Source organism: Ceratotherium simum, chromosome 33, assembly GCF_057802395.1.
Source record: "Ceratotherium simum simum isolate JZ-2026a chromosome 33, ASM5780239v1, whole genome shotgun sequence".
Lineage (NCBI taxonomy): Eukaryota > Metazoa > Chordata > Mammalia > Perissodactyla > Rhinocerotidae > Ceratotherium > Ceratotherium simum.
Genome location: NC_141932.1, coordinates 21,852,759 through 21,874,605, shown reverse-complemented (window position 1 = coordinate 21,874,605; position 21,847 = coordinate 21,852,759). Strand labels below are relative to the sequence as shown.

The 21,847-nt window shown below is 51.8% G+C and overlaps 2 protein-coding genes across 2 annotated transcripts; both read right to left on the bottom strand.

The window, feature by feature from the left end:
- Positions 1–2,838: 2,838 nt before the first annotated feature.
- SERTAD3 (SERTA domain containing 3) lies at positions 2,839–5,967 on the bottom strand. Its single transcript, XM_004441549.3, has 2 exons — positions 5,834–5,967; positions 2,839–4,100 (listed from the first exon to the last, which is right to left on the bottom strand). Exon 2 carries the CDS (start codon positions 4,092–4,094, stop codon positions 3,507–3,509), a length of 588 nt encoding a protein of 195 aa, XP_004441606.1. The 5' UTR covers positions 4,095–4,100; positions 5,834–5,967; the 3' UTR covers positions 2,839–3,506.
- A 3,258-nt stretch (positions 5,968–9,225) lies between these two features.
- BLVRB (biliverdin reductase B) lies at positions 9,226–20,469 on the bottom strand. The gene is made up of 5 exons (XM_004441550.3): positions 20,298–20,469; positions 13,934–14,098; positions 13,708–13,797; positions 12,199–12,327; positions 9,226–9,463 (listed from the first exon to the last, which is right to left on the bottom strand). Exons 1-5 carry the CDS (start codon positions 20,374–20,376, stop codon positions 9,303–9,305), a joined length of 624 nt encoding a protein of 207 aa, XP_004441607.1. The 5' UTR covers positions 20,377–20,469; the 3' UTR covers positions 9,226–9,302.
- Between the last annotated feature and the right edge of the window lie 1,378 nt (positions 20,470–21,847).

Below are 21,847 nucleotides of genomic sequence, written 5' to 3'. Positions count from 1 at the left end.
GCCTGGAGCCAGGGTGGTCTGGGAGAGCCTCCCCGAGGAGGTGGCATTGGAGCTGAGACCAGAAAGCCAAGAAGGAGCCAGAATTCAAAGGGCTGGGGGAAGGGAGGAGGAGAGAGGCCGGGCCTTGGGAAATGAAACCAGAAGCGAAGCCACGGGGCCTAGCAGGGCTGGGGAGGAGCCTCCGCCAGCTAGGGAGGGAGTGGGGTCAGGGCGAGCGCCCCGCCCCCGGCCGGCCGCCCCACCCGGCCTCTGGGGAGGGACGAGGCGCCGGGCCGGCTCCCGGGTGTCCAGCCAGCGGCCAGCTCAGGGGGAGGGTGGGCAGGTGGGAGGGCCCAGCCTCCCGGCCACGCCCCGAGGTGGCCGCGGCCCATCCCCCACGGCGGGCCCGCGGGGGAGGGCAGGTTGGGGAACGTGGACTCTGCCCTTAGGGACCTGGTTCCCTCTGCCGGGCCAGCTTTTCCACTTCTCTCGCCAGTTCTTCAACAGGGCAGGAGCGGGGCCCCTCTGAGCCTCAGTTTGTTCATGGGGAAAGTGGGGTGCTCCTCATGCTGGTCTTGCTGTGGTAGCAACAAGCTACACGATCCCTCTTCCCTTGGTCATCTTTAGGGCAGTCTAAGAGGGTCTGTTTAAAAGTGAATCAGGTCTCGTCCCTCTGCGCAACGCCCTCCCATGGCTTCTATCTCACTCAGTGTAAAGCTTAAGTCCTCCCTGGGGGACTCCACAAGACCCTGCATGATTTGGCCCCCTCAACTCTTTCACCTCATCTCCTAGTTCTCTCCTCTTTGCTCACTCTCATCCAGACACACAGGCCTTCTCATAGTCCCTCAAACACTCCACCCAGGCTGTGATCTCAGGGCCTTTGCACTGGCTGTTCCTTCTGCCTGGCTCGTCACCCCACAGAGTCACAGGGCCCACTTCTCACCTCCTTCAGGTCTTTACTCAAATGTCACCTTCTCAAAAGGGCTTCTCTGGCCATCTCATCTAAATAGCGACACCCCCATCACTTTCCTGCTTGCTTTTTCTCTGCAGTATTTATCACCACCTGACAGACTGTACATTTTACTTGTTTTTTCGTGTTTATTTCAGCTCTCCTCCATGAGGATGCTTTATGAGAGCAGGCACTGTCGGTTTTATGCATGTGCCTGGAAGAGTGCGAGGCCCACAGTAGGCTCTCAATAAATTTGAGCAGTTATTGGAATTCTTGGTGTGTATCTGGCCCTGTCTTACACACTTTGCACGATCGCTCAGTGGGACAGGTGTGACTCCAGCTCTTGAGGTTGGGCCATGGCAGTGTGTTTGAGGAAGAGCAGAGAATGGTGTGGGGGAGATTTGTTCAGAGAGGTGGGAGGGAGGGTTGGCCATTTGCAAGGTCGGAAGTTCATTTTTTCAACAACAGCAAAAAAAATTTTTTTGAGTGCCCACCTGTGCCAAGCATGGTTCAATGCCTTATGGGATACAGCTGGACTAAGACCAACAAAACTCCTCCTCTCAGTTTCCAGGAGACCAGGAGGCTAACCATAAACAGGTAATAAATAACTTGAGATTAGATAGGTGCTTCTAGGAAAATCAAACAGAATGTGATGGGTTGGTGGTGCATGTGGACATGTGGAGCTAGGAAGGGCAGAGAGGACCTCTCTGAGAAGGGGACATTTAGATTGGAAGCTATGGGGGAAGTGTCCTCTGGCCAGTTAACAGCAAGTGCAAAGGGCCTGGGGTGGAAATGAGCTTGGGGTCCAAAGAGACCAGTGTGACTGGAGTTGAGGGAGGGATTAAACTGGGGAAGTTAGGAGCAAGATTGCCCGGCGTCGCAGGCCTTGGTGAAGTTAGGGTTTTATTCTGAGTGTGAGGAGAAGTCACTGAAAGTTTTAAGTAGGAGGAAGACACGATCCAATGGGCATCCATATTGAGATGCAGACCTCACGTGCCTTCTTGAGATCCTCCACCTCCTCTCTGTCCCTCTGGACTGGCCCTCACCTGTTAAATTCACCCCACTGCTTTTGGACAGATGCAATGGCCCTCTCAGGGTGAGAATTTGACTCTGAGCCAAAATGCACAGGCAAAATCCCCCCCCTTTCCCTGCCTGTGGACCACACCCAGGTGTAGTTCCTCCCTGGCACCCTTGCAGAAAAGTCCCTGTTGCTGCGTAACCTCACCTGCTGTGTCTTCAAAGGTCTGTGCAGGTGTAGCCAGTGCAGCGAGGTACCACATTGCATCTTCCCGGCCTCCCTTCCCTGTTCCCCTCACTCTTACCACTCTGGGCTTGCACTCCCCAAATAAATCATTAGAACCATACCTTTAGCCTGGACTCTGCTTCCTAACCAAGTTTTCTAGAAAGATCTGCTTTTACTGGGGGTCTCTGGGCATTTTCTTTCTCCTTCGGGCCTCAGCAGCATATTTCATACAACGAAAGGGTTGACTTTGAAGTGCCAAAGTACCCTATCCTGTGACACATAATTCATGTGACTCAGTTTCTCCCTCCTGTGTCCACCCATGTCTGGGGAGTCTAAATCGATGAAGCAGCAACAAATACAATAGTTAGAACAAGGCTCTGGAGGCAGACTGTTTGAATCCTAGCTCCCTGGTCCGGGCTTTTCCTAGCTGTGTGACCCTGAGGAAGTGACATGGCCTCTCTGAACCTCAGGCTCTTTCTATGTAAAATGTGATAACGGTATCTACTTCTGCGTAATCATGAGGATTAAATGACAACTCAAATAAAGTGGGTAGAACAGCACTCTTAACAAGCCCTCAATAAATGTTATGTTTGATGATGTACCTGCCCGGAACTTAGCAGGTCCCTCCCATTGCTCCGCCGAAGTTTAGAAACTTTAGGCAACACTATCCCTTCCAAAATACTTTTATTAAAAAAAAAAATCATTACAAACAATCCAAAAACAAACAACAAAAAAACCACCACGAAACCCGCCTTTCTTTTAAATAACGCGGCATGGAGCAGTTTGTTTCCACCCTATTGCACGTGGTCCGGCCTCGTTATAAATCAGGAGGCTGCTGGGACTGGGGTCCTGCCAAGGAGGTGGGGTTCAGCCTAGGGGGAGGCAGCCAGCCCCTCTGGCTCCCTCTAGGAGCAAGAGGCAGAGCCTGGGTTTCCATAGCAACCAGGCAGCACATCCCTGCCATCCTTGAACAGGCCCAGTTTATCTTCCCTGAGGCCCCAGTGGTCTGGAGGGAGAGGCAGAAGAAATGTGGAAGTGGGAAATCAGACTCCCAGAAACAGAGTCTCATTAAGGCATTTGGAACAGATAAATTAATTCAGGAGGACCCACCTTCACAGAAGGCTGCAGTTACCAGACACACACACACATGCAAGACGGTTTGTGGAACCCTGAAATGGGAGGAAAGGAGGCCAGACACTGCTTAGAGCCTCCACCAAAACACACACACACACACACACACACACACACACACACACACACACACACACACACACAGTTGCATCCAGGGATCCAGCCCACCGAGGCTGAGATGACGAAGGAGCCCGCTCATCAGTTTTAGGAGCCCAGAATAATTTCCATGATGTGATCTAGTTCATTCCACTCCCAGGACCCGGGGGCACAGAAGAGGCTGTGAGGAGGCTCCGGTGGGGCCAGCGCTGGCTCCTTCTCCACTGTGGACGTGTCGATGTCCAGAAAGAAGTCATCCAGACCAGAGTCCCCCAGGTACCGGGAGCTTAGAGCTTCTAAAAAGACTGGATCGGGCTGGGGTAGCACTTCATTCTGGGGGCCCACGGGAGCCACTGGATTCTGAGGGGGCTCCGTCTCGTCCATGGAGGTCTCCAGCTCCCTGAGAATAGAGCCGATGGTGGCTGACAGGGAGAAGTCCTCCTCGCCCAGGAAGAGGGGCTCAGGGGGCAGAGCTGGTGCCGGCGCCAGGCACAGCGCCGCCTGGAGCTGCTGGAGCGTGTTCTGGATGAGGACATGCCTGCGGAGGCTGGGTGCTCGGGGGCCCAGGCTTCTCTGGACCTTGTCTAGGGAGATGCGGAGCAGGGCTTGCTGGTAGCTCCGGAGGCCTGCCGGACCCCAGTCCCACTTCTCATCCTCCTCCAAATCTGAGCGTTTCCTCTTTAAGCCTCCTACCATGATGCCCTACAGAGAGAAGAGCAAGTCAGACATAGCAGGGCTAGTTCAAATCCAGAATCTCCTGTATGGGTGTTTTACCTCTTTGAGACTTAATTTCCTCATTTGCAAGATGAGAATCCTAAGTTAAATCCCTCTGAGTCTTAAAACTGTTCTTTCCACAATACTCATTTCTTCAAATGTGACCCACACACGACAGGTGTGGAGTACAGAGACGTGGACCAGAAGTAGGGAATCCTGGGTTAGAATTCTACCTTTCACGCTGCTCAGCCATGTGATCTTGGGAAGTGATGTGACATTACCTCCCTGGGCCTCAGTTTCCTCATCTATAAAATGGGGATTGCAAAAATTCTCACCACATCGCCAAGGAGATCCCACGTGTAACATGCACAGGGCCCACCATACAGGAAACACTTAATGAACAGGAATTAACTGCCATTTATTCAATATCTTTATTGGAGCGTCTACTATATTCGAGCCACTTAGAGCCCTCTTAGGGCACCTATTTGTCGAGACTCTTCTTTCGCAGGGAGGATGTTTCAGTTCATGCCCTCTTCCTGAGAGCGCTCCCAGCAGTAGGAAAGGGACGGCCCTCGTTCCCTCCGTCCGCGCCTTAAGCTTCCCCAAAAGCGCACCCGCCAGGGACACTTGCTAGAACGCGACTCACACCAAGCCCCGCCCCCTCCCGACTCATCCAACCAGACCTCGGCCCTCTATAGGCCCCGCCCCTTCGCGGGTCTTCATTCCGCATCCAGTCCCGCCTCAATTTGGCCCAGGGGTTTCTGGGAAATGTGGGCCAATAGCCGCCAGGTACGTGCACTGACGTGGAACGTGCACTACAATCCCCAGGCGGCTCGGCACGCCACAGGGACGAACCTCCCGCCCTCCCTCAGGGCATGCGCACAGGGGCCCGCGGTGGGTGGGGGAAGGGAACCCGGACGTCCAGCTGCCGGGCGCCTGCCGAGCCCCGCCCTCCGCTGCCTCCAGGGCGGCGGGTCTGAGCTCCACGCCCGGAACACCCCTCCCCCACCCGAGTGCGGCTCTAAAACTGCTTTCTGCCTGTCCTTCGGACCCCAGAGGTCCTGGATTCTACCCGCAAACTGCTCTGGGGTCCAGAGACCCAGGCCCCAACACATCGCTCAAGACTACAAATGCTCTCCGATTCTCTCCGTTCGGGAGACTAGGTATCTCAATTTTGAGATCTTCCCCTGTTACCTCTCCCTTATTCTCCCATCTTTCAAACGCCTCTGGACTTCACTTCCACTAACTCCCCCTCCAAGACCTGAACGTGGAACTCTTCCCGGCACTCCCGCTCCGCGACTGCGCCTGGGAGACCAAGATTCCTTGCCGCTAGTTCTCTCACTTCTCCAAATGCCCGGGACCCCAGCCCCAAGCCCTCAGACCTTTTCCAGAACACGAGAGCCCCGAATTCAAGCCGTCCGGGAGACCTGAATTGTACTATCTCCAGATTCCCTGCCCCAAAAAAGTTCCTTCCCTGGTTCTCTCGCTTCTCCAAACACCCCAGCTTCAAACTCCCTCTACTCGAGGACCCTGCTCCAACAACTTCGCCTCCCGTCCAAGATCTCGAACTCGGTCTCCGGTCCCCAAACCCTTGAAACCCTATCATCACCCTTAATCTGCGCCCCCCCACTCCCGCCCAGACCCCGCCTCCACAGCTCTCGGGGCGCGCCTCCACTTCCCCCGACCCAAGGCAGATCTCCAGCCGGGCAGCCACCCCTCACCTCAGCTGCCAGATTCCCGATGACCACCTCCTGCAATGTCCGTAGCTTCGCGACCCCCCAGGGCTGGGTAGGGGCCTCGTTCACCTCCGGGGCCTCTCTGTCTGGCCTCCGCTCCCCCAGCTCCGCCCCGGAGCCGAGCCGCGAGCCGCGATTGGCTGGAATCCTGCCCGCCGCGGGGCGCAGATTGGCTGGGCGGAGCCACCCGCCCGTCTCCAGGAGACGTCCGACCCGCCCTCCCCTCCCTTGCGCCCGGACCATTTAAAGGATTCCGACCGGCCAGGGGGCGGGGCCGCGTTCTAGGGTGGAGGGTGGCGGGGACCTCAAAACTATTTCCTTCAACTCAGCTATTGTCCTCGCTCCAAGATCGTCAGCATTGCTCTCTGTGATCCCTTTATACCAAGCCTGGACCCCATCGCGGAGCAAGACTGGGGGGCACGCGCCTCCTCACCCCGCTTTCAGGGCGGGCGGGGCCGAGCCACTCGCGGAGGCCGCGCCCCCGGGGTTCCGAGGCGGCGCCGCGCAGCGGCGGAGGATGACGCGGCTGAAGGCCAGCCAATAGTTTGGCGCGGCCTACGTTGCCTGGGCGATGGCAGCCCCGCCCCTTCGCTGCCCCTTTCTTCCTGCTCCCCAACATTTTATCCCGTGGCGCCCTTCTTTTTTTTTATTTTAAACTTATTCTTAAATTATACAAATAATTATAAATATATCCTCCTTGTGAAAAATGAAAACATTATTGAGAGATTAGAAGTTTCCTCTGACCATCCTAGCCAATCCTGGGCCCCTCCCTACCCCCCTTTCCCACGGGTAGCACTCTTTGTTGGGTTTGAAGTCTTCCTTCCAGACCTTTTTCTAAGCATTTATGTGCATATATATGTACCAATAGAAAATATATCTTATTGCCGTGGTTTGTTTATTTTCCTTATTTTAAATTCAGATCACTATTGGGATCAACACTATAGCTGGCCAGGTCTCCTAAAAATAAGACAACAAAAATCTGAACTCAAGTTCTAGAGCAGTTTCCTTGTGTCCCATGAAGGCGTTTTGAACCACTCTATTGCGCTTAGATCTAAGTTTAAATAGAAATGTGCTTTAGAGGCGGTTGTTTAGAATGGTGAGGCTGGGGTTCCACCAGCTGAGAAGCATTGAGTCAGGGCTGACCTCATATTTCTGGTTTTCCAGCTCAGTCTCAGTGGATTCACAGCTAGGATGAACCTGCTCAATTGTAGGCTCAATTCCCAGCCACCAGGGAAACAATGGTGACTCTTGTGTCCCAAAGTGACCCTAGTGACCATCTTGTCCTGGCCTTCATCCATCACTGGAAAATCAAAAGCAACAGTCTTTAGCAAGGAGCTTCAGAACATCTTTCCAAGAATTGCTGACTCTTCCTTCCGCGGCGCCCTTCTTAATCATCAGGACTTCTCAGCCCGTCTTCTCGTGGTCCCTCCTGCATCGTCCTGACACCCTATCCTTCCTCTTTCAGGATGACACCTCCGCTGCTGGAAACTCATTCATGGCTCCCACTGCCCTGGGGACGAAGTCCAAACTCCTTACTTTTGCTGCAAAGCCCTTCACGGTCTGGCCTGACGCACACTCCTCCTTACTCCCTACGATCCAGCCACACCGATTCACTTTCAGTTTTTCTAAAATGGCTTCAAGTGCCCTCCACCACCATGACCACGGAGATTTTCTGTTTTCTTCTCTGCCTTATCCCCAGGGCCTACAACAATGCCAGGTCCATAGCAAGTACTCAAAAATGAGAATAAAAGGCCTCTAGGTCTTTAAACTTGTTTCCTAGTCCTGAAAATATCCCCTCAATTCCTAGGCTGCCTCTCATCAGAACTCATCTCAAAGATTGCCTCCTCCCGGAAGCCCTCCCTGCTCTAGGGTGGGTTAAGGACCCATTCTGGGCTCCCAGGGTGTCCTGTGCTTTCCTCATCGCGGCCCTGACCCTTCTGCCCGTGCCTCCCCCATCCTAGCCCTGGGCTGTCACTATCTGGACTGTGGGCACCCTGAGGACAAGTACCAAGGTTATCATAGCCACCCACTGCTTGGTCCGCAGCATCACCTAACACAAGACTGGACATAAAGCAGGCGCTCAGTGAAAGTCTGTTCAACGTCCAGAGTGTGACAGAAAGAGAGAGGGCAGAAATGAAACAGCGCGTGTGTCCTAGAAGCCTAAACCAGTAGTGCCCCACCCCCATCAAGTTTTCACTAAGGGGAGGGGGAGGCGGTTTTCTCCAGGCTACCCCTGGGACTGGAGGTTTAAGGCTCCTCAGACCAGTTCTCACTGGTTGGAATTTGTCAACCAAGTCATCCTGCTGTTTGCAGAGCAGTGTAGGGTTGGGATGGATTTTGGGGAGGGGGAGGGGAGAAGGTGTTGGGGGGTAGGTGGGGGTGGCTGGATGTAGGGAGACAGGAGTAGCTCACGGCAGGTCTGGGAAAAGTGTCTCTGGGGAACAGAGGCAGGGCGTGATTAGGAAGGGGCAATTCTGCCCTTTCCCCCTCCCAAGCCTGTCCCTCCTCTAGGGTCCCTTTCTCAGGGAGCTTTCCCCCGTCCCCAGGTTACAGCCCTATGCTTCTTTCTGGATGCCTCCTTCCCCTCCCCCATGGACCATCAGGCTCCCACCCACTCTCCCTTCCCCTCCTCAAGGCCTCTGCCTTGGTCCCCAGGGCTCCCAGCCTCCACTCTTGCCCCTTCCCATCCACCTTCACACAGTGGCCAAAGAAAGCTTTCTAAAACACAAACCTGACCGTGCCACCTCCCCACCTCTCCCCTGCTCCATTCCTTGGGTAAAACCTCAGACTAAAGCTCAAACTTTTGACTCCGCACAATTTAGCATCCATGGAACAGCCTCTTGGGTCTGACCACTCCTCACCTCCGAGAAAAGTCTTATTAACTGTAGGGGATGGATTTTAGTTCCTCAAAAGGGCCACATGCTTTCCAACCTCCTGGCCTTGGCGCATGTGGTTCCTTCTGCCCAGAAAGCCATCATGCCTTAGAACCTTCTCCTGGCTCATTCTTACCAAACCTGGTTTCAGGTGGGCCATCCCCTCTTCCGCAGACCCTTGTCTAGCTCCTCAAGCTGGGTCAGGTGCCCCCTTGGGGCTCCCTCAGCCCTCGCTCAGAGCCCTGGCCATCAGAGTTGTCACTGTCAGAGGCACGGCTGTCTTCCCCACTGGACTGTGACACCTGTGAAGGCAGGGTCACCACTGGGTCCTCACAGTGACCCCTGGGTCCCCAGCACAGGGCAGAGCACAGCACAGTGACTCAACAAACTGTGACTGAGGAAATAAATGAATACCCAGAAAATCCTACACAGAGCCACTAAGACATCCAGACAAAGCCAGAGAGGAAGAGTCCCAGGGTTGGATCTTCAGGAATAATTGGAAGCTCTTGGTTCAAGATTTATTGCTCCTTTCCTTTGTTCTCCATTTCCAAGGATGCTGTCTTCCTGGGTGGGCCGGCGCCCTAATCATACTGGTGGGAGGGGTAGGTGCTGTGGCCGTCATACTCATCGGTGGTGAGGCAGCGCAGCATGAAGTTGCCCAGGTCGTGTTTGGAGATGACTCTCGAGGGCCCTCGTCCATCCAGGGTCACTGTGTAGGCCCCAGTCAGCGGCTTGTCTCCGGCTAGGCAGACAGAGGGGCAGGGTGTAGCAGACGCCCTTCCTCCCTCCCCCAACACGTGATCACTCCAGTGACCATCCCAGGGTGCCTCCTGTGTGCCCAGCCCAGATGGCAGGCGAGCCGACAATGGATGAAAGCCCTCCCATGGGCAGGACACTAATCTATACCCTTTACTTCATTCATTTGACAAATCCTTGTTGATTACCCATCATGTGTCAGGTGCTGGGCACCCAGCATGGGAAAAACCAACAAGAACCCCTGTCTTCAGCATGCAGGCATTCACTAGAATGAGGCAACTAATAAGATAAGAAAGTAAAATAGACGCTATGTTAGATGGAGAGAAATAAAGCAGAGAATGGGCTCGGAACTATTATTAACTCTGTTTTACAAATGGGTAAACTGAGTCTCGGAGAGAGGAAGTCACTTCCCAGGGTTGCAAAGGGCCACTTCTCAGTGGCAAAGGCTAGATTTGCTCTGGGTCCCTCCATCTGGATGCCTTCCTTTCTCTGGACCCCCCTGGGAGGACTGAGTGACATGTCCCCCGGTGGGTCTGCATTTTATAAGCAGTGTAAGAGTGAACACATTTTTCTGACCTGTGAACAAGGAATTGGTGTGTCCTGATGCTGGGGATACCACTAGGTCTTTCTTAGACAGTGGGGAGAGCATTCAGGCATGACCTGGCTATTACAAGGGCATCTAGTGGCTGCATTATGATAATTAAAAATAGTATCTGACAGTGACCAACTTAATTTAGGGATCACATGCAGCAGACCAGCACAGGGACAACCTGGAGTCACGTGCCAGTGAGAAACACACACCCTCACCCACGTGGCCTTCCTGCCAAAAATGTTTAATCTGAGTCTCTGAGAAAACAACCAGAAAAAACCAGAATGTGAGACATTTAGAAAGACACCTGGCCTGGTTAATGTTATGAGAAATATTAAAAAAAAACAACAACAAAGATATGGGAGATTGTTCCAGATTAAAAGTGACATGGCAACTAAATGCAACACATGATCCTCGACTTGATCCTGATTTGGAGGGGAGAGGGAGGTAGAAGGATATTTTTTGACAATTAGGGAAATTTGCATATGGCGTGGATACTAAGTGATGTGACAGAGTTAGTGGCAATTTCTTTGGTGCAATAATGGTACTGTGATTTATACACAAATATTTTTCTTCTTGGAAGATGCTATTGAGGTTTTAGGAGTGAAGTGTGATGATTTCTATAACTTACTCTCCAATGGTTTAGAAAAATATATATATATATACACTATAAAAATAAATATATATATACTACATATGTATTCACATACAGACACATGCACATTAGATGTGTGCGTGGATGATAGATAGATAGATAGATAAATAGATAGATAGATAGAGAAAGAAAGAAAGCAGGGCAAAATGTTAACAAGTGACCCTAGATGAAGGGTTTATAGGTATTCTTCATAAACCTTTAATTCCCTCAACTTTTCTGGAAGTTTCCAAGTTTTCACAAAACACATACAATACAACAACAAGTACTCTGTCGAATAATTGTTAGGCATGATCTCTCTGGGTGTTCACTTCAAACCTGAGAGGTCAAAAAGTGATACTCGGAGCCCTGTTTACAGATGGGGAAACTGAGGCTCAGCGGCCTCAAGTCCACAGTGCTGGGCCTGGGATTTTCACTCAGCTTCTCTACCAGGAGAAGTTCAGGACTCTGGTTCAAATAGGGTCCTGACACGCCCCCTTTAACTGAAGCTAACCATTGAACCTTATCTGAACCTTCAGGTGTGTCGGCCTCCTCCTGTCAGGGGCCCCGGAAGGCAGAGAGCAAAGCAGAACTGTTCTTCCGGTGGGCAGGCAAATGTCTCCACTGCTGGATATATAAGCCTGATGAGAGCAGAGGCCATCTTATCAGGCACACAGTTCATACGCAAGAGACGTTTGTTGAATGACCCTCTCCCTACGTTTGCCTCTGTCTCTCTCAGCGTGGATTCCAGACCTGGGAGGGCAAGGGCGGCTGTAGGTGTAGTTCGCTGGTTTCCTCCACAACACCACCAGGAGGCGTGGTTCCCCTGCATTAGTTCATCCGCCAAATATTTCCTGGCACCCACTATGTGCCAAGCCCTGTTCTAGGCACTGGGAATACAGTCGTGATCAAAACAAGACTAAATCCGTGCCTTCAAAGAGCTGACCTTCTAGTGACGGAGACACACACTACATAAGATAAAGAAAATATCTGATATGTGTGGTGAAGCGTCACCCACGTTCCCTTGAACATGGGCCAGCCCTGGTCACTCGCTTCTAATGAACAGAGGGCAGGGGAAGGAGCCCTGAGATGTGAGGCTCAGGGAGGCAGCGTGCAGGTGTGCCAGTGATAGTCCGCATCCCCCACACACACCCGTGAGGAAGCCTTCCTTCCACACGCTCCATCCCCAACTCCTGAGCAACCGCATGCGAGACCCCAGCAAGACCTGCCCGCTGAGCCTAGTCAGCTCCTGGTACTGAGAGGGACAGTCATAATAAATGAGGCTTGTTGCTCTGCAGTTCTAAATTTGGGGTGGCTTGTTCAACAGAGATCACTGAAAAGTATGTTAGAGAGGAGATAAATCAAGCACGAAGAAGGATAGAAAGTGCAGGGGGAAGGTTTGCCATTTTAGACTGGCCAGGGAGGGCCTGGCGGGCCTCCGCAGAGGACAGGAGGGAGCAGGCTGGTGGCGCCCCTGCCGCCGGGTCCCAGCCCCACTCACCTATGTGTGGCGGCATCACGGCCACGTACTTCAGGCCCGACTCCTTCAGCACCTTGTGCATCCGGATGTGGTCATCGGTCACATCCCGCAGCTGTGCGGGCACCTTGGCTGGGTCCCATAGTAGGAAGGCTGGGGGGACACAGGGCAGGGTCAGCCAAGGCTTGAGGACAGCGTGACCAGGCCCCCAGCCACCAGTCGTGTGCCAGGACAACACCGTGCAGGGGCTCACCACTGCCTTCCAGGTGCTCCAGACGAAACATGGGAGGTGGCCCGGCCTCCTGTCCTGTTCTCACAGCTCACGTAAGAGCTGACCGCCTCCCACCCCACCGGCTCCCATCCACTGTTACCTCCTGCCCGGACTGTGGCAGCAGCCTCCTCCCTGGTCTTCCTGCCCCTGCCCTCACAATCTGTCCACATGCAGCCAGAGGGGGCCTGTGAACCCCCTGAGGGGACAGACCTCATCCGTGGCTCCATCTCACTCACAGTGTAAAAACAAAGTCCCCACCAGGGCCCTTGAGGCCCCGCCTGATCTGGCCCTACCAGCCCTCTGACCTCACCGCCCAACACTCTCCCCTTCACTCGCTCTGCCCCAACCACACTCCTGCCTCAGAGCCTTCACAGCTGCTGGTCCCTCTGCCTGGAGTCCCGTTACTCTCACCACGCAGCCCTCCTGGGGTCACTTCCCTTCCCAGGGAGGCAAGTGACGTGATGAAACACAGAGGGAAGGAGTTTGGACCGTGGAGACAGACAGTCTGGTTTCCCACATCAGCTGCCACCATGAGCTGTGTGAACTCGGTGAGCCAGTGGGCCTCCCTGTGCCTCCACTACTACTATAGCTACTATTTTACTGAGCACCTACTCTGTGTGTCCACAAGTTTGAGTACTCAAAGGAGTTCTGTGAGGATTAAGTGGCGTCCATCCCTAAGGCGTTCAGATGGTGCCTAGCATACAGTAAGTGCTCAATAAATGCTGTTAGCATTAACTGCTCTTGTTATGCACCCTGTAGCCTTTCTTTTGGATTACTCAGGGCATCTATTTGTTTAATGTCCATATCCCTTTATTGGGAGTTCTGTGAGGGTAGAGACCTGGTCTGTGTACCCACAGCCCTGTCACTTCCTCCAGGAAGCTTTCCCTGACTTCTTCTCAGGCTGGGTCAGGTGCCTCCTCTGGGCTCCCACAGTCCTCTAAGCTTCCCTCATCCCAGCCCTGACCCCTCTGCCTGTGCCCCCTGCATCCCGGCCCTGACTACTCTGGCCTGTCACAGTCTGATGATGGTTCTGTTTACCACTTCCCTCCCATCTATGAGACCCATGAGTGCAGGGTCCAGGGCTGTATTGGTCACCACTGTGTCCCCGGCATCATCCAGCAAGGTTCAGGCACACAACTGGTACTCAATAAATGCACAGTAACTTGGGATGGCTCCACAGCCACCTTGCAGAGGCCTCTGGGCTGCCTGTCCAGTAGTCACCCCCCATCCTTCAGCCCCACTGCTGTGACCCCGCCACCCACCCGAGGTGCAGGCCACGACCTTGTCCACGCCGTGGGCCTTCATGGCCGCCACAATATTCCGGGCGCCCTCGGACATCACTGTGGTAGGACCTTAGAGGGGACAGAGAGCGGCTGTCACTGGCGGGTGGCGGTGGCGGCGGGGGTGGCAGGGGCGGGGCCGGGGGCGGGGGTGGTGCTGGGGGTCGAGGTGCAGGAGGGGGCCGTGGGCAGAGGGGGGGCCCAGTACTGAGGTCATTGCGGGTGCCCAGAAGCACGATGACAGCATCCTGCCCAGCCACCGTCTTGTCCACATCGGCCGCCTGCCGGACGTCGCCCACAACCACGTGGGCTGGCTGGGGCCCCTCCGAGGGCAGCCTGGAGGCGTCCCGCACCAGCACTGTCACTTCATAACCTGCGGGCAAAGGGGCAGAGAGGCAGGTCAGCGGGCACGGGGACCCGCACTCCTGGGCTCCAGGGCCTGGGTCCTGGAGAGTGCCACAAACCCCCAAATCCACCCCCCAGGTCTCCTATTCTGGGGCAGTGGTCTTCACACATCTTTGCTGGCCTACCCACAGCTGACATTCAGCTGGTTGTTAAAATAGGGCGATACCTTCATGCTGGTTCATATATAACCTGCATTGAGGCCTCCAAGGTCCTCCCTAAGACTTCTGCACCCTCCAGCAACTGAAGGGTTAATTCTTGGCATCGCATGGGCCTATGCCCCGCTCCATGGTCCTGGAGGAAACTGAGGTACAGAGGAGGGCATGAGTTGCCCAAAGGTTGCCCGGTGCTGGCACAGGGCCCGGGCCCTGCCCCCAGCCTTACTTCTGAAGTGCCACACTCTGCCTTAACGGTCATTAAAGATTTTGAACATCGCCTCGGTATGTCCCCTTCCAAAAGAATTTTGGATAACTCTCTCTCCCAGCACCCACATGTGCACACCCATTTTAAAGTTCACAACTAATCTACTTCTTCCCTTGTTTTAAATAGCGGCAAAGGGTGTATTCCAAATAGTGATATTAAAAAGATAAATTATTCATTGTGGTCTCCATTATGGACTGAATGTTGTGTCCCCCCCAAAATACATATGTCTAAGCCCTAACCCCCAATGTGATGGTACTTGGGGGTGGGGCCTTTGGGAGGTAATTAGGTTTAGATGAGGTCATGAGGATGGGGCCCCTTGATGGGATTAGTGTCCTTATAAGAAGACCTCTAGTTTCCCTTGCTCCACCATGTGAGAAGATGGCCATCTGCAGGCCAGGAAGAGGGCCCTTGCCAGAAACCAAATCTGTTGGTACCTTGATCTTGGACTTCCAGCCTCCAGAATGGTGAGAAATATATGTCTTGTTGTTTAACACCATCTAGTCTATGGTGTTTTATTATAGCAGCCCAAGCTATCTAAGGCAGACTTGAAATATCATTCTCACGAGAAATGAACCAGAGCTCCTTGGAGAAATGGCTGATTCTTGGGCTGGGGCAGGGAAGGACAAGACAAGCCTGGAACATCTTGACCTGCCAGCTGGTAAGGCAGTGCTTCAAGCATGATGGGGCCATGTCGAAAGGACACAGAAGCCACTTGAAGTGTTGTCACTAGGACGTATCAGGGACAATATGATTTACCCAAAAGAATACTGATGGCAAAGTACTGAAACCTATCAAACACAAAAAATCTGTGAGTTCATAATGATACTAACAAAGAAACCTCATTGGTCATCATTGGTAGCTATCAGAGGATTAATCCATCACTCTGAAAATGATAAAGGAAAAGGAAAAACAATAAAATTGTTCCAATTCTCTTGATAGCTGTCATCATATATTTCAAAAGTCAATAATGGGAGATTTGTACACTCTGGGGAAATGATGATGATAACAATGATAAATATTTATAGAACTCACTATGTGCCAGGTACCAAGTGCCTTACACACATTAACTCATTTAATTCTCAAAGTAACTCTGGGTTTGAATTCCAGCCCTACCACTAGCCAGCTGTATGATATTGGGCAAGTCACTTAACCTCTCTGGGCCTTAGGGCCTTCATTTGTAAGTGACACTAATAATAGTCTCTACCTTATAGGATTGTTATGGGTTTAAATAATACATCTAAAGGTTTAATGCAGTCAGTTGATTTTTGACAAGAGTGCCAAGACAATTCAATGGGGAAAGAATAGCCTTTTCTACAAATGGTGCTGGGACAACTGGGTATCCATATGTAAAGGAATGAAGTCGGATCCCTACCTCACACCATATATGAAAATTAACTCAAAATGATCAAAGATGTAAATGTAAGAGCTAAAACTATAAAAATCTTAGAAGAAAATATACACATAAATCTTTGTGACTTTGAATTAGGCAGTGGTTTCTTAGCTATGACACCAAAAGCACAAGCAAAAAAAGAAAAAATAGATACATTGGACATTATGAAAATTAAAAACTTTTGTGCTTCAAGGACACCATCAAGAAAGTGAAAAGACGACCCACAGAATGGGAGGAAATTTTTGCAAATCATATATCCGATAAGGGACTTGTATTTGGAATATATAAAGAACTCCTACAACTCAATAATAAAAAGATGAACAACCCAATTAAAAACTGGGCAAAAGATCTGAATAGACATTTCTCCATACAAATGGCCAATAAACACATGAAAAGATGCTCAATATCATTAGCCATCGGGGAAGTGCAAATCAAAACCACAATGAGATACCACTTCACAGCCACTAGGATGGCTATAATCAAAAAGAAAGATCTATGCAGTAATAGAAGTATAATGATGTATGCCTGAAATTTATACAATGTTACAAACCAATGTTACCACAATAAAAAAATTAATTAATTAAAAATGAAAAAAAAAAGAAAGACAATAAACTTGGTGTGCATGTGGGCATACTGAAACCCTCAGACACTGCTGATGGGAATGCTGAACAATGTGGCTGCTTTGGAAAACAGTCTGGCAGTTCCTCAGAAAGTTAAACACAGAGTTACCATATAACCCAGCAATTCCACTCCTAGGGATATGCCCAAGAGAAATGAAAACATATGTTCACACAAAAACTTGTACACGAATATTCATAAAGGCATTATTCATAATAGCCAAAAAGTGGAAACAACCCATATTTCCATCAATTGAATGGATACATACAATGTGGTATATCCATACAATATAACAGTATTCAACAATAAAAAGAAATGACATACCGATCCCTGCTACAACATGGATGAACCTTGAAAAAAATGTTTTTGCTAAGTGACAGAAGCCAGTCACAAAGAACCACATAGTGTGTGATTCCATTTATAGAATTTGTCCAGAACAGACAAATGTATGCAAATATATGCAAATCTATACAAACAAAAAGTAGATGAGTGGTTGCCTAGGGCCAGGGAAGGGGTTGAGCGGGAAAATGGGGAGTGATTTCTAGGGGTTTCTTTTTGGGGTGATGAAAATGTTCTAAATTGTGATGATGTCTGCACAACTCTGTGAATATGCTAAAAGCCACCAAATCGTATACTTTAAATGAGTGAATTGTATGGTTTGTGAATTACATCTTAACAGATAAAGCTTAATGAAGCTGCTATTAAAAAATGCAAAACTAAAACTAAAACAGACAAAGGAAAAGTGTAGGGGAGGGTCTGGCACAGTAGTGTTACATGGGTGTTGGCTGTTACTATACTTTTTAATCATCTCACTATTTTATTTCCTGGCCTGGTCTAGTCCTCTCCAGGCTCCTGGCCCATTTCACCCCCTCCAATCCATTTTCCACAGGACAGCCAGACAGAGCTTTCCACAGTTAAAGCAAAGTGCCCCCCTGCACAGATCCCTCCCGTGACCCCCCGGTGCCCTGAGATAAAGTCACGCTCCTCACGACAGCCTTCAAGGCCCCTTGGAATCTGGCCTCTGCTCCTCTCCGGCCTGTCCTGGAGCACAGCCCTCTTCACCCATTGTATTTCTTTCAGTTCTTCAAATGCACCATGCTGTCTTCTTCTGCCTCCTGGCCTTTGCACGTGCTTCCCCCTCTGCCTGGAGCACCCTTTACCCCCCCAGCCACTGCCTCTGTCATGGCCCTACTTATGCTGACCTGGAAAAAACCAAAGGCCCTGCGGGTCCAGAGACTGTCATATTCGCCACCATCTCCCTGACTTTTTATAAACATAAAAGCACAGGCTTTACTGCCCCACAGACCTGGAGTCAAACCCCAGCTCCATCGCTTACTGGCTGAGGAACCTCAGGAAACACCTTCCCTGATTGGACCTCAGTCACCTCTCTAAAGTGAAGATCGAAATCCCCAGCATCCCCATCCTGTGTGACCACCTTTCATAAAGGAATAACACAAAACCTGTGCTGCCCTCACATACGTTGGGGAGCGGAGGGGGCTTTTCCGGGGCCAATATGGGCACTGGTTAACTGCCACTGGTTAAAATGGACCCTAGTAGACTGTGGGTATTTTTTGGAGAAACATGTTCTCACGGACCTTGAGAGTATGACACAGGCCCAGCACAAGGGTGTCCATTAGGGTCACATTATTGGTGATTACAGACATTTATCAAAAACCTCCTATGTGCCAAGGGCTGTGTGCAGCTCTTTCCATAGATGAATGGTATGGTTTTTTTTTTTTAATTTTTTTAAACACAATTCACATTTAAATTTAGATTTAAATTTAAATATAACCTAGTGGCTACCATACCAAACAGCACAGTTTTAGAATGCACAGATTTTACTCTTTACAAAGAACAAGAGCATTTGTAAGCTATTTCCAAATTTTTTTTCAAATCCCTTACTTTACTTATATTTTTCCCTTAATTTCTTATTTTGAAATAAATTCAGACCTATAGAAAAGTTGCAAGACCTAGATTTTCATATTTGCTTTTGCCTTATCCTTCTGTGTGTCTATATAATATATATAACATACATAATTATATATCTTGTATATAAATATCTATACATATACACATATAATTACACATATATGTTTTTTCCATAACTATTTGAGAGTAAGGTGCAGAAATCATGCCCCTTTTAAGGTTTTTTTTTATCTCAACCCTCAATACAAAGTAGATTTCACAGCCTAGCCCAGTATACACAACCCATGCATACATAATTCAAACAAAAGTTTCATAAAACCAATATTTAACATGCGATACACTCTGATACGGTTGTGACCAACTAAATATATTTTAGAACTCACTATGACTCACACTTTGAAAAGCACCAGATTGCAACAGCCCTACAAGGTAGGTATTAAAATGCCCATTTTGAGGATGGGGAAACTGAGGCAATTTTAGGTGACTGGGCCAGGATCACACAGCTATAAACTGAGTTCACTCGGCCAAGGAGTGTTGATTGAGGTAAATAAATACCCAGCTCCTTTAAGCCCTTCCTTTTTCTGATGGGGACTGCAAGGTTTAGAGCTGTGAAGAGACTTGTGGGAGCCACAGCGAGAAGGCAGGGCCTACCCTGGGCCCCAGCTCTCAGTCCCCAGGGGATGCAGTCCCAGCTGTGACCAGCAGGGTGGATGAGTGAAATTCAGTGTTATTCCGGATTAAGGGAAAGGTAGTAACGTGGGAATCTGGTTCCTCAGGATGACTCAGCACCTCGAAACTTCTCCCTCTTACTTCCTCCCCCAGAAATGCTTATCAGCAAACTTGTTTCTCCCCCTCCAACAAGTCAGGATCCTCACTAGGTCTTCCTGGGGAGGGGGAGAAGAGTGGGCTAATGGGGAACTTTCCAGTAGAGTCCCTCCAAGGCAGGGCTGGGCTAGGACACAGCAGAGAGTGGGATCCTGGCAGCCTGCACCCTTTGGGGGCACCCAGATAGTCAATATCTTCAGAGTCAGGGAGGCCAGCAAGGGTGGGGCCCTCTATCTGGAAGTCTCATGTCCTGCTGCGGGTTGGTGAAGTCTGGACAGTGGGGGCAGGGAAAGTTTATCCCCTTTCCTGCAGTAACTCCGAAGTTTCAGTCCCCATCGACTTTCCCAGGACCAGTGTCCCATCTTCACCCAGGTCTCCGTGCTCCCCTTTCCACTAGGTGCTCACAGCAACCCGCCCTCCGGCCTTTTCAACCTCCAGCCTTGGTGCCCACGCCAAGAGCCGGTGGACTTTTGGCGGTTAAAGCATCGACTGGGTTCAAATCCCACACCGCCACTTTCCAGCTGTGTGATATTGGGCCATTCACTCTCTGGGCCTCGCTTTTCTCATCTGTCACCTGAGGCGATATAGTTAGTTCCCAGCCCACATGATTGCCCTGAGGATTTAACACCTGTGAAGAGAGGGTGGTGCTGGCGGTGAGCCCACGCCCGCTTAGTAAGCCCTGGCAGGGTGTGCTCACCACCGCCACCACCACCACCACCACCACAATAACAGCATTTCATAAGCTCCCTGAATTTAAACCTGTCCCTGGAGACCCCCAGGCTCCCAGGGCCAATTCCGATTCCTGGACTCAAGTAAAATCGGATCTCATAGCATCCCCAATGTCTGCCCCCGTGGCCGCCTGCTTTGTCCCCTCACACACCAAGGCACTGATGGCTCCAACCAGCCTCGGTCCGGCCCCACGATGCCCCTTCCTAAAAAAGCACTGCCGGCGCACCCCGTGACATCCCCCGCCTGCCCCAGCTCATGCCTGCTTCCATCGCCTGCGCCAGGGTGGGGAGCCCGGTCATGCCGGTGGCGCCAAAGATCGCAATCTTCTTGACGGACATGCTGCGGGGTCGAAGGGGTGCGAGGCCACGGAGTCGCAGGACGCGCGGGAACAGACTGGCTGCGGCGCTGCCCTCTCGGTCCTTCCGAAGTGGGAGGGACGGGGCGGGGCCGGCTCAGAGGGCCTCGCCTCCGCCCGCCTCTGGGCCCGGGCTCAGGCCGAGGGGCGGGGCCAGGCTGGCCACGCCTCCAGCCAGGAGGAGGGCGGTGGGCGGGGCAGGAGGCAGCTCGCCTCCGCCTGCCGTTCAGCCCCGCCCCCTCCGCCCCTGCTTGGACTGGGAGGCGTGGCCGTATCTGCCGGTCTAGGGAGGGCGCGGATGGACTCCAGCGCTCCAGCACCCAGGGCGGGGCGGGGCGAGCGCGGGCCGCGCCCACCGGCCTCCCCCAGCTCACGGCGCCTCTCCTAGCGCCGAGGCCAACGTGGGACACCAAGCCCAGGGCCTCCTGGAAGCTGCAAAGGGGAAAGTGAGGGAGGGCAATGTGGGTATATAGGTGTATGGGACACTGTGTCACTGCGTGTCTATGTGTCCGCGGGACCCTGTGTGACTCTGTAAGCCCAAGGGAGAGCATGATTGTGAGTGACACCATGTGCCATTCTCTGTGTGTAACACCGTGTTACAGTGTGAGACTGTGACACCACGTCTGGCAAGCATTGACGCTGTTCTTGTGTGACCTTGTGGTGACACTGTGGGTGACACTGTGTGTCAGTCTGTGATGCTGTATGCATCCATGATGTTGGGGGCTATGGTGTGGGATGTGTAAGATGTGTTATACGGGAGTGTGTGACTGTATTAGACTGTGACAGTGTGTGACACTGCATGTGTCATGTAAGGATGTGTGACACTGTGACCCCCTTGAGTGTGTGGCTGTGGGTGTTACTGTTGTGGTGCTATTTGTGACCTCCTCTATGTGATGTAAGAGTGTGTGACAGTGCAGCATGTGTGATCCCCATGTGTGTGTGACGGATGTGACAAATTCGAGTGTGTAAAAGTGGGTGACACTGTGTGATTGTGAAGCCAGGTATGATGTGTGAGTCACTCTTTGTGACCCCATGAGAGTGACTGTGCAACAGTGTGTGACAGATGTGTGTCTGTGTGACACCATGTGGATGATGGTGGCACTATTTGAGTGTGTCACAGTGTGTGATGCTGTCGGGCACTGTGCCGGTGTGGGACCCAGTGTGAGCATGTGTGTGACTGCCTGTGAGTTTGAATGTTTGACCCTGTGTGACCCCATATGAGGGGGTGACACGGTGTGAGTGTGTGGATGTGGATACTGTTTGTGACGCTGTATGTGACCCAGCGTGGGAGTGTGTGACCCCGTGGGGGGCCCCCGCGAGCGCAGCTGTGTATTACACGCCGTGGCCGGGTGTGTGACCGCGCGTGGGCCCGCGCCGCAGGCGGCCGGGGCGGCGGGGCCGGCGGGCGGGAGGGGGTCCCGGGGGCGCGCCGAGCGCGGCGGCCGCGCGAGCGG